Source organism: Anopheles cruzii, chromosome 3 (genome assembly GCF_943734635.1).
Source record: "Anopheles cruzii chromosome 3, idAnoCruzAS_RS32_06, whole genome shotgun sequence".
In the NCBI taxonomy this organism is placed as follows: domain Eukaryota; kingdom Metazoa; phylum Arthropoda; class Insecta; order Diptera; family Culicidae; genus Anopheles; species Anopheles cruzii.
This window is the reverse complement of record NC_069145.1, coordinates 61,641,195-61,653,796: the sequence shown is the minus strand read 5'-3', so window position 1 is coordinate 61,653,796 and position 12,602 is coordinate 61,641,195. Positions and strand designations below refer to the sequence as shown.

Sequence of the window (12,602 nt, the reverse complement as noted above, 5' to 3'; positions counted from 1 at the left end):
CAACAAGGGCGCTCTGGTGACAGTGTCCCGGGGGGTGCTGCCGGGTGTGCTTGGGGGCAGCGGCATCTAGTGTGTGCGAGTTCGGTGTGTGTTTATGTTTGGGTCGCTGGCCACCAGTGGCCAGTGGATTCGCGCCGCGCCGAAAGTGATTGCGAAACGACTCGGAGTCGTGGTGAATATAACGCGGGCAACGTAACGAGCCCTTTTCCGTCGCCCTTTCCTTTGTGCTGGCGGGTGGCGTTTTGCGTTTCAGTTGCGTCAGTAGTGGCCACAGTGGTAACTGGAGACATCGCGGGACATCTCGCGCGCTCGTGTGTGCCTCGCAGATAAATAGTCCCTGTCTCTGCCTTTCTTGTGTGTGTGAGTGTTGGGTTGACATACGGCCGGGTGTTTCGGTGGAGAGCGAGAGAGAGCATAGCGATGAGCTGCCGGTGACGGTGGACCACGTCCTCCTGTGATCCTGTGAAGTGATCCTGCGAGTGATCCTCCGGGAGCCGTGAGTTGCGGGCGAAGAAAACATTCCGTAGAATGCCGGCGAGAGCAGCAGCAGCGATATGAAGGGGTACAACACGAGTTTAGCGGGACACGCCACGGCGCTCGTTGCCGCGGTGGTGGTGGCGTTGGTCCTGCTGCTGGTGGCCGCCGAGGGCCGCGAGCCGAAGGGCTACGAGGCGTACCGGCAGCGCCACCAGCGCCAGCAGATGGAGCGCCAGATGCAGATGCGGCAGCACGAGGAGAAGAACTCCGAGTTCGTGAAGGGAAAAAGTAAGTGGCCTCCGGCACGGCGTGACCAAGTCGATTCGATGTCGTCGTTATCGATTATCGAGCCTACCACGGGGTGCTGGGCCTTGGCTGGGAAGAAAACTGGTAATAAGTCCGACCGACGGGGACCGGTCTTATCAGCAGCATAAGTTGGGTAAACATTCAAACCGTGCGAGTGCTGGGCGCTGTGCAAACACACGGCGGACGGTGCTGCTCCAAATTCTTTCGGAAGGAGCGTTTGTAACGCTCACACACACACACACGCAGACAGACACGGACGGACGATGTGGCTCCACAATCGATGGCTTTTATTCGGCGGTCGATCGGCGGACGATGCGCCAGCGGGCAAGGGTTCTGTCGCTTCAGCTTGTCACCAACGGGGGCTGGGGAGGGGGTTGGAAGTTCTAGGCGGGTGATTGATAAGAACGCCAGCCCAGAGCCCGAGGGCCCGAGCGGGGACAGGCGATTGGTTCGATTTTGGGGCACCCAAAAATGAGGGAATCGATGCGAGTAATTCGAAAGGTATTCGTTCCGTCAGGATCCATTCGGTACAAAAGTCCTCAAGATCCAAAGTTGATTGTCATGGATTGTCAGTCATCGTGAATTCCTTCCAAATGGCCGAATTGTCAACAAAGAATACTATTTGAAGAATGAGTTTGGTTTACGTAATGCTATGCTTCTAAAAAGACCGGATTTGTGGAGAGACTCAATTCTTGGTCAACTTCTTCGTGAAGTTTTTGTATAACTGGACCCAGATCGTTTTCGCCTTACTTTAGTATCATGTGACTTCTGGCCATTCGCTAAACTCAATAGGCTGCTCTGGAGATACCTTTAAAAGTCAATAGTTGAGATAGGAGTCGGAACGAAGAATGTGTTTCAGGCCATTCCTAAAAAGAACTTTTCAGATTGTGTTGAAAATAGGAACTAATGTAGACATAGATGTATTGCATAGAATTTCCATCATTTGTTGACCACGAGACTCCCTCAGATACCTGAATTCCTTAGAGAAGATAGACAAGAGCTTGGACAAGACCTCAAGACTTTGCTGAACTATAAAATTGTTTCGAATGCGATGGGAGTTTATTAAACTTTCAACCCTTAATTCGGTGATCCTTGAAAGCTTCTCGGTTGTCCGCAGGTTACTCAATCCAAAAGTCGATCTAGTCGATTGGACACCTCTTCCTGATTCTTTTGGGACCTCTCCGACTCCCATCCGTCGTATGCCGGGGAAGACCTGTTTGTTTCTCACCATTCCACGGAACAATTGGAGTCTTCCAAAAGTGCATAAATCGAGGCCCGCCGGCCCTGGCCGGGCTGTGGCCGGGTCCATTATGTGGCAGACCACGAACGCTTCGATCCTCCACCGGATCTCGGAGGAAGATTTTGCCAAATCTTCACGGAGCGCCACCGGCAGAGCTAGAGCAGAGCGCGCCCTTGCGCGGGACCCTATAATTTAGCGTTCCGCGGCATCCTTTAGCCGCGCACGGCCCTCACGCCTGGTGGACCTGGTGGGTGCATGGCCGGCCACCCCCCCTCCCCGGACCGTGGACAACGTGGAAACCCGAGACGCGCGAACTCTCGTCGAGCCACGGCTTTTGTTAGAATAAACATAATCGTTATGATTAAACATGGTTCGCGGAACAGGCGGGACGAACCGGGGGGGTTTCCGCGGCCGCAAGACCCAGGGGCCAGCGCAGAAGAAAGCGAGAGAGAGAGAGAGAGAGAGAGGGTTGAAGATGCGAATCATAAATGGAGAACGGAACGGAGCCCACAACAAACGCGCGGGAGATCAGCGCACGGGATGAGATGCACAAAATCGAGGATCGAGCAGCAGGACCCCCTGGGGCGGGTGGCGTGGTTTTCGGGACGTGACGGTATGGCGGTGGGGGCCCATCATTACCCGAACCCGATCGTTGCCTCACAGGCAACCACGACTCACCTCAGGACTCACCGGGCGGCGGCGGCGGCGGCGGGAACACAATGGCCGTCTTTTGTTGGAGGCTGGAAGCCTTGCACGACGGGGCAGGGATCAGGTTTTGGGGTGGCCACCCGCCGCCGCCGTCGCCGCCGATGATGATGTTGTCGATGAGAGAGTCCCGCGCCCAGCGCAACCAGCCTCCGGGGCGAGGTCTTCGTGGTCTTCGGTTCGCTCTCTCTCATTTCTTCGCTCAGGTCCAGGGTCCAGGGTCCCTCAACCGGGCGGGTACATTATTATTAATCTTTATCTAGATGCTTTTAACGCACCCGGGCCCGGGACCGGGCCGTGGAACACACACGCGCGCCAAGTCTCCCTCGCGGGTGCTTCGCGAAACATAATGCCGCTGATTAATCTGCTGACGTTTCGGCAACGGTGGCGGGCGGCCGGGGGTCTCGGGGCTAGTGCAAAACTCCACAAGGGCCCCAAGAAAGGTGTGGCCACCGCCCAGGCCGGCCAGGTTAATGGGGGGCCCATTTTTTATGCCCTCCAAGTCGCAAGTCCCAGAAGTTGGGTGGTGTTGTTGGCGTCTCCCGAGTGATGCTGACCCGTACGGTTCACCCAATTAACCGACCACGAAGCTCTGGAGCACTGGAGCAGGAGAGAAAGAGAGTGAGGGAGAGAGTGAGGGAGAGAGAAGAAGAGAGAAGGAGAGAGTCCCGGCTTGTGGAGGTTCGTAACGACCGAGTCACGTTTTGACGATAACGCGCCCAAGATCCCCAAGGGAGTCGTCCGGGGATCGGAGTGCGGTGCGATGTACTTCCTATCCATGTCCGGAACCCAGGAACGCGCCAGTTAATGAGGGTTTTTGCTGGCTGCCGAGGGCCGAGCGTCGTAGAAATCAATCATCGGACCTGTGACCCTCCCCGTGTCTGATGTAATGTCCCATCTCCATCCCCATCCGATCGATCAACGGCGGCGGTTGTCGCGCGGCGCAAGAAAGAAGGGGCCGCCAGGCGGTACTTTCTCTTCCACGGGCGCGCGCGCCCGGCTGTCCCCGAAGAATTTGGAGCAAACATTTGGAACTCTTCGTTGACACGGAAATGAGACTCGTCTGTTGACAGTGTTGGATGGGAATTCTTCGCCGCGGGAGTGGAAGCGCTGGAGTTCCCAATTTCCTGACAGCACTTGGAGTTGTTGACACTTCTCGAAGCGCAAAACACGGCCAGCGAGAGGTGGCGCGAGTTGCTCGTGTTTAAGACCTTAAGCTGCGGCCGCGCGCTTCAAGATGGTCGTTTGTCGCCTCCCTTTTGGCTTAAGGTTGGCCGCCTGGTCGTTTTGGGAGCTCACGAAGTACGAAGTATGCATAATGTACCGCAACGCGCACTTCACAGCCAAATGGTCAGTCAGGTTATGACCCTCGCTGGAAGTGGTTGCCAGCAGCAGCAGCAGTACTCGGCGCACCCAGCTCTTTCCTATGCTGAGCTGATGACGGACTTTTATTGGAAGAATAAAGGATGACCTCCGAGGATTGCGCGGATGACCCTCGGGGAGGTTCTACTGCATTCAAATAGAATATAGGGTGAGGCATTTAGAATTTCATTTGGTTATAAAAAGAAAACGGTTAAATATTTTTCGATGCTTGAACATTTATTTGAAAGGTTGATTCATGACATTTATTTATGACAAGATAAACAATTTTGGTCAAACATATACCACGGCTGGCTAGGCCATTCGGTCGACCCACTTTTTGATTACATTATCGATAGTCTCTGATTCTATCTCGGCAATAGCAAATTGAATTTCGGTCTTTAGGTCATCAACTGTTGCTGGTTTGTGCGAATAACAGTTATCTTTCACCGCACCCTAAAGATAATAGTCCAATGATGTCCAATCGCATCTTTTTGGAGGTCAATTCACAACACCACTTCAACTGATTATTCGATTTCCGAAGATGGGGCGTATAACGTCCCAATCTATAAATGTCAAAGTTTTTGCCTTATGTTTACAATTCCTAGAATGAAGTTTGACGTTCTAGAAGTCAAGTAATCGGTAGTTTAAACACTTGATGGATCACCCTATATTTAATAAGGATCGTAGTGAATCGAGTTCGTAGTTCACCATCGATCAAAGCGAACCCAACCGAGCTTATTCGGGCTGCGGTTCAAGAACTGGCGCTCAGCAGACCCTCAACTATCCGAACACCCGGGCCGCCAGGACGCGCCATTTTTTAATGAAAGACCAGACGCCGCCTAGTTCCCGTTCTGGGTTATCGCGCCCGTCGTATCAGGTCCGGGTGACGGGTGTGACATACTCGTGTGTGTGTAGCGTGTGCGTATCGATTGGCGATCGCCTAGGAGCCCTGCGGGAGATCAGTCAGCGAGACACAGTCAATCACGGCCAATCACGGCGCACACACAGTGCCCAGCGGTCTCTAATTAAAGCCTCCGCTGTCAGCGGTGTGGCGCTATCGACGATGGAACCGCGAACGGAACAGTGGCCCGTGCCGGTCGCATCCCCCCCCGGGGACGATCATCTGTTGTTGGAGCGTGGAAAGTGGTGCCCAGGATCGCGCGCAGGGCCACCATATTGCCTGCGAGCAATTAGAATGCCCGCGAAACCGGTTTGGTCCCCGCCGTGTGTGGAGCGTCAGAAGGGGTTGTCTGACGGCCTCAGTCCCCCCTCGGAGATCCCTGGGTGGTTGTAAATGTTTTATTTCGCTGCGCGTGCGTGTGCGTGAGCCGTTTGCATATGTAGGAAGCGGCCTCTGGCATATGTGGCTCCAACCCGGGTTGGTTGGCCATAAAGTCAGGAATAGAAGGCTCCAGCAGCAGCATGGAGAGTTCACAGATCGGTGCTAGATCGCAACCTCCGCCAGGGGCCAGGCCAGGCAATCAAACGGAGAGCGTCTTTCTCACACGTCACCCGGACTGCTGGTGGTTTTATGATGGCCAGCAAGTCCTTCCTCCGGCCACGAAATGACTTTCAAATGATCCTCCACCCGGTCCACCCGGTCCGTTTCACGGAAACCATTTTTCGGGAAGGCCTCTTCTGTACAATCTCGCTCCTTTATCTCTGCTGCTGCTGCTGCGAGTCGAGACTCCTGAGACAGACCTTCCCTGTTGAAGACGGCCAAGAGCCTGCCGGCCTGGGCAAAAGGAATGGACGATAAAACGCAGGAGGGGGGGAAGCACTCGAGCGGACTCGAAAATACCAACGACGGACGGACGGACGAACGGACGGACGACGAACCTTTTTCGCTCTAGGACCCCTCTGAGGGTCAAGCGCGCGCGCTCCGAGGTGAACCAATCTCCCGGGTTCTTCGGACACCGAACCGAAAGAAGCGAAAGAAAGAAAGGAACGTGGGTTCGTGGCTCCTCCTAGACGCGAGCGACTCGCTGGAAGGCAAACCTAGACGATCGCGGCGGAGACCGCGAAACACGATCCTCGGCGGGCGAAAGAGACGAGGGCCGATAAAAGGTACCAGATCTTTTCTCCGTTGCCACGACAACGCTTAGTAAAAGCGAAAAACAAGAAGAGAGGGAGAGAAGGAGACAGAAGGTCTCCAGCCTCGGCTCTGGGCGGCCACAGAGGAATGCGCGACGGACTCGCGTACTAGGAAGTGTGCTGTGCTCGAAAGACCACAGATCTACTACCACACACACACACACACACACTCTAAGAAACCAGCTCTGGCCCCGGGGCCGATCGAGCGAGAGAGAGAGAGAGAGCTGATCAGCTGAAGGAATCTCGTACCTGAGCGCACACCGATCAGGTACGGGATCCGGAGACCGCCTTTCGCTTGGTATTGGTGGCCACAGACTCCCTCCCAGGGTCTTTTAAATCTGTACGATAAATCTGGCCGCGTGTGTGTGTGTGCTGGAGCGAGTGCTAGTCACCTTTGGCTCGATCACCGCGACGCGGCCCGCGAAGATGCCTTTGCGATCACGGACGAAACGAAGCGAGTAAGACGATGACGATCACGATGACGAGGTGGCGGTGGATGATGGTGATGATGCAGAAATCGGATAAAAATGATCGTCAGAAATGATTTTAATATTTTCAACATTATAGTTATGCCTTTTGAAAGCGTTTAGCGTGCGGAGCGAAGCGAAGAGCCGGTGGGGCGCGTGATGATGAAGCCTCACTCCTGGCCGTGGCCGAAAGCTGAGCATAGAGATAGGGCGGTCTAGGTCTAGTCGCACCGCAGTGTGGCGAGAATGGAACACTCATTCTGGTTCGATTAATCGAAAGCCTCTCCCCCCCCGGTGGGGGGCCTGACTCCCCCCGGCAATCCTTCCCTCCCGGTTCATTTGTGCGGTTTGTGCGAGGCTCGGGCGAGTTGATTAAACGACCGCAGCCCGTGAGTCGTTGAGCCGGCCCGGGTCCAGTCCCGGTCCGGGAAAAATGATTTAATTTGAATTTTTGTGGTTTGAGGCAAGCCAAGGCATCGAAGAAGTGATGGGCCGCCGGGTGCTGGATTCGAAATGGTGCCTCCAGAGACCACGCCAGGAGTCCAATGACTTTGGTGCCGCGAAGAAGAAGAACGGGAGGGAGAACCGAAAATAACTGAGACATACGCTACGCAGCAGCGCTCCCCGCTAATGATCCGGAACGGAACATGTCGACCATTGTGTCGTGTCCATTCAGGTTCTGCCCGCGGTCCGCCCGGGGTTTCTATCCATATCGGGACCGGGAGCGTTCATAACGTGAATGAACATATCACACGCTCCGGCTCCGTGTGGCTTCCCCGAGCCACATTCCGAGGTGACAGTCCGGGTGGACATCGGATACCTGCGGCCCCCGGTCGATCACCGCGGAAAGCGCGGAATACAAACATTGGGTAATTTACGATGTTACGAAGTACCGACCAACCGGGGTCCCGATATCTATTTTATCAGCGAGCATCTCCAGCCCGAGCCAGAGAATGATCCCGAGAGCCTGTGATCCAGAGCTTGTGACTAATCAAAATATTTTCCCTTCTTCTCCGTCTTTTCTTGCAGGTAAGTCCCAACGTCGGGTCCACGTCCCCCGTGGGGGGGGTCCCACCATTCAACGCGGTCGCCGAGAGACTCGCGGCCGGAGGGCGAAAGAAAGTCACGGACAGTGAAATATACATACCACCGTGCCCGCAACCCGTGTCCAATTCCCGGGGACCGCCGGGACGTTCTCGAGGTCGTAAATTAGAGTAGCACTATAAATCTCTCCGTGTCCGTCTCTCTCTCTCTCCGTGGGTCAAATTTCCACGCCAGACTGCATTTTGTGACCCACCGGTGCGGTTGGAGGGGGGTACTGCACCGCGGGCGGGTGATCTTGGGCCCAAGATCTGGCGGCCGCCCTCCTCCAACACGATCACGATAAAAGTTCGTGCGCACACGATCGCGGGACCTGAGCTCCGACGAGCTTGCGGAGAGATCCCAGCCGGCGAGATAACAGCCAGAAACCGTGGCAAGACCCGCAAGCGAAAGAATGAGAGAGGGCGATAAGGAGCATAGGGCCGCTCGGCTTGGCCCGCCTGTAAGGGCCTTTCGCACCGAGCGGACCTCGAGCGGGGAGATTTACGGCTTTTCTACTCGCAAAGGCGATCCGCTTAATCCGAGTTGCGGTCACCGAAATCTTGGAAGTGTCGCGCGCGCCGTTCAAGACTTGGGCGCGCATGCGCCATTATCGGTCGGGGGGCCACGGGGACTGTCGGACTGTGCTGTGTGGTGGTGCCCACTAACCTCTCTGGCCATTTCTCGATCGCATTTCCCCAACTTCCAACGGTGGCCGAACGACGGCCGAGAAGGAACCGTTTAGAAAGGTTTAATCAATTCCGCGTTTAATTGTGCGGATCGAGGCGCCAGGAACGGGTTTGGCCGACGGTCCTCCCTCTCTCTTTCACTCCCTCACTACTGCTTCTGTGGCGCGTGATACACTTTTATTATCGCTCGCAGATGGCGCCACCACGTTCGGTCCATAACGCGAAGCTCGTTCTGCTGCCCGCGGGAACGTAACGCGTTCTGTTTATTTTAATGCCTTCGATTTTTTGCCACACCGTGCACTGCGTAGAAATGGCCGAAAGATAGAAAGAGAGAGACAGAGACAGAGACAGAAAAAAGCTAGAAGGCAAAAAGACACGATCGTTATTTACTTGTTTAGTTTGAAAAGCAATTTACGGAGCGCGCACGCGAGACGCGAACCGCACACCGTTGCGTGGCGAGGGCCAAGGACCACAGGGCTAGGTGAAAAGCTGTAACCCGTTGGCCAGCGAAGCCTGCCGGCGGGAAGGGAACCGTGGAAAGGGCTGTAGAAAATAGCGCAAAATAGAAAACCCTGAAAGAGAGCTCCGGTGGTGATCGATAAATCACGATCAGTCCCATCCCGGCCCGGCCTGGAGCGAAAGGAAAAAGAGAGCGAGAAAAAGAGAGACAGAGAGAGAGAGAGAGAGAGAGGGAAGAACGAAAAAGCGATGTCGAGCATGTTGCCATCACGAGAATGACCTTTGAAGCGTGATGTTCGGTTACGGTGCTTACGGTTCGTCGCTTACGTAGCGCGCAAGTCGCTGGTTAGCAAGTTCGAGCCGAGCCGCGCCGCGCCGGCCGTTGAGTGGCCGGTTTTCATATTCTCCTCCACCCAAGTGGAGGGGTTTCACGCGCCAGAAGGCGTTCCTTGGCCCCCCTCGGGCCTCCAAGGCGCATCGTGGTTATGCTGCAATGCAAAAGTGCAGCATAAACATGTCCGAAAGTCGGTTCTGTTTTGTGGCGAAACACGGTATCGGCCGAAATCAAACGTGAACCACGGCATTCTTGTGCGTTTCGCCAGTTTCGGGACATTGGGCCGGGCTCTCTCCTTCTGCCGCTCGGTGGAATCCATTTGGGTAATGGTTTTTGTGCCGATCGTTTTATGTTTCGATCGCAAAATGTTTGGTTCCGATCGAAAGCATCGTTTCGCTCGTTCTCGCTCGGTCGCGTACCACCTGCCCGATGGCCAAACTCGGAACTTATCAGCTTCCTGCGCCACTCTCACGCACACACACACACACACAGCGAGGTGTGCATGGGGGGCAGAGCAAAAACAGAAAGAACGCTGGGGCCGCCGCGGCCACTTATCTCGCGCAATGTTTAAATGATGTTAATCGGTTTCGGGTTCTGTTCCGTTCCGTTTCGTTCCCGAAATTCCCGCGCGGATCGGCTCGCGGGAGTCGTAAAAATCGCGACTCTCGCCAAACCGCCGTTTCGGGGGCTTTTTTCGAAGCCCAAAGCCCAAATGTTCCTTTTGCCTGTTTCGTTTGATTGTGTGTCCACTGTGTGCGGCCCGTTAGCCGCCACAGCCGCCCCATCCGAAAGGCTGACGACTCCCAGAAAGATCCCGGAGCTCCAAATGTGGAGGTCTCCGTCCGTCCGAAGCACTTAGGAGGCCGCACGGCTTAGAGGCCACGCGGGAATGCCTTCGGAGCGGATTTTTGTGTCTCCTTCCACGCGAAGAAATTCGAGCCGTTCGCTTTGCGGCGTTCCTTCGCGCCCAGGCACGCAGTTCTGTCGCCACGGGAATGCACCGTTCCCCCGATCGGTATCCGTTTTCCAATTAATATCGGTTTTTGTTCGAAGCTCGATTTTTAAAGGCTGCAACCATCGACGGCGGTCGGCGGAACAGGAAGGAACAGGATGGTGCCGCTAGGCAGCCCTAAAAAGGAAACGCTGGTGCGCTCCGATTACAGCGGGGAGGGGGGAAACGAACAGAAACAATTGGAAGTTCGAGGAGGTCGGAATCGGAAGACCCGAATCAGGAGGTCCCGAAAAATCGGTTTAACATGTTTCGTAATATTTTTTTCGCCCTTTTTCCGTCCTTTCGGTGTCCACCGTGTTCGGTGGACGGACCGAAAATTATTGGAATTGGGGTGCACGGCGCGGTTTGGGTTCGAAGGATCGAAGCATTCTTGGCCGTCCCGTGGCCGTCGTCGATCGACAGGCGCAGCGCACTCATTAATGAGCCTTTTCTTTCACCGGGGAGCCATTAGAGCGGGAAAAGATCTAAAGCATTCGGTACTAGCGCAGCGCACGGCGGTTTCCGGTGGGACCGGCCAAGGAATTTGCACGACACCGATTGGAGCGATCGACAGCATCGCCTCCCGATGGTCCAAGCCGTGGAACAGGACAACATCCTTGCACGACCTTTGTTGCATTTTGGCGGGGCATTTGGCGAAAAGATGCCTTTAAAAACATGAGACAAGGTTTTTGAAGCAGCATTAAGGTACATGATTTATCTGAAACGTTCTTCGCAAATTGACAAGCAACGTTTTTTGCCAAACTCCCCAAGATTTTGCGTGCCAAGCTTCGTGCCAGTGAAGACAAATGAGCTGAGTTGGTACTGTGTGAAAAAATGGAATGAACACGAAGCAAGACATCGGCGCCCGAATTTTCAAAGTCATCTCAATCATCACCTTAGCGTCTAAAGTTAAGACTAACAACGACATAACGGAGCTAGCAGATCATTCTGTCGTCCAAAACTGATCTCTTAGCAACGTCCGAGAGGAAAATATAAAGCTGTAGGAAGGCCTTACCGTGGTTTAGTGTATGCGCTTCGCCAGGCTCCGGTGGGCTGGTCATGTCATGAGAAAGGCGAACAACGGGGCAACTCGCAAAGTCTTCCTGGGCCGCCTAGAAAGTCCCCGATCGCATCGATAACAGCTTGCTTAAACCAAAACTTAATTCAATAACATGAAGAAGTTGAGAAAAGTTCCCTAAAGAAGCTCAAATGAAGGGTGTGACCTTGCGCCGTTAGGTCTTGCAAAAACGGTAGCCCTTCGCCGCCGTCGCCACCGGAATTTATGGTGTGCCCACGTTGCGAGCGTTGCGAATCGGAAACCCTAGACCGGCACCACCCGATCGACCGGACATCGGTCGGTCCGGTAATAAGCAGCCGGGCAGCAAGGTGAAGGCAATTGAGGGTGAATTTATTGGCGGCTCGGAACAAAGAATTACACTTTTGTCGCCCCCACCGGCCCAGCGGGCGTCCAAGATTTATGACTCTTGGGCCCATTTTTTTTTATTGTAGCATCGCCGATCGCCGATCGATCGCGATGATGCCAAAAAGCGTGCCGTGTGCCGTGTGCCGGCGACGGAAATGAAACTGAAATGACGGTTACCGTCGCTCCGTGCCTTGTTGGGGCGGCCCGATTACCATAATATCTAAACCGAGGCACCGTATCACTCACCCGGCCGCGTGCGCCACCCACCGTCTTATGCGGACTTATGCATGGGAAACTCCCACGCTCGCTTGCGAGCAACGTAGAGACCCACAGAGAGGAACTGGTAAACGGGCGCGGGGTGTTATGGAAATTAGAAATCCTCCTTCGGGCCCCGACCTGGCTGCGGATGGAGTGAAAAATTGGAAACAAAACACAGCACGCGGATCGGAAAACGGGCAAACCGACGGATACTTTTCACGCCGATCGCCGGCCGTCGATTTGTTGGTTAACCGGTTGGCGGCCCCCGGGCCCTGGGACCGTTGAATCATCTCCCCGTCTTCGGCGTGACGATGCTTGACGCCCCGAAAGGGGCTGGAATCGGCCCATCACTTCACCCTCCGTGAAGATGCGCCTCGTGTTGCGAAGCCGACGACGGCGACGACGACGACGGCGTGCATTAGCAATTCCACTCAGCGGCGTGCTGGCCGTCCAAGCGAGCCAGATGGTCAACGGGGGCTGCGGTAACGGTACGGGCCGCCACTCTAGCCACACTCAACAAAGGGGCGCCCTATCACGCGCTGTCCTAAAACTGATGGCCCAAAACAACGCACGAATCCGCAGCTTCAGATTCCCGTGATGTCAGTGAAAACGACACCATTTTGCTGGGTGGTTCAATAAGTTTTGCGGTTCAATAACAGTGTGCGCTGATGCTAACCTTATTTTTTTGTTATGTTGGTACACTCTTCATATGAACGT

At 54.8% G+C, this 12,602-nt stretch overlaps 1 protein-coding gene across 1 annotated transcript in view; it reads left to right on the top strand.

Moving 5' to 3' along the window:
* The first annotated feature begins 554 nt into the window (after positions 1–554).
* Positions 555–12,602, top strand: part of LOC128275426 (epidermal growth factor receptor) — a 31,948-nt gene continuing 19,900 nt past the window's right edge. The window contains exon 1 of the mRNA XM_053013919.1: positions 555–765. Within this exon, the coding sequence (XP_052869879.1) occupies positions 555–765 (211 nt within the window). The remainder of the gene's footprint in view (positions 766–12,602) is intronic.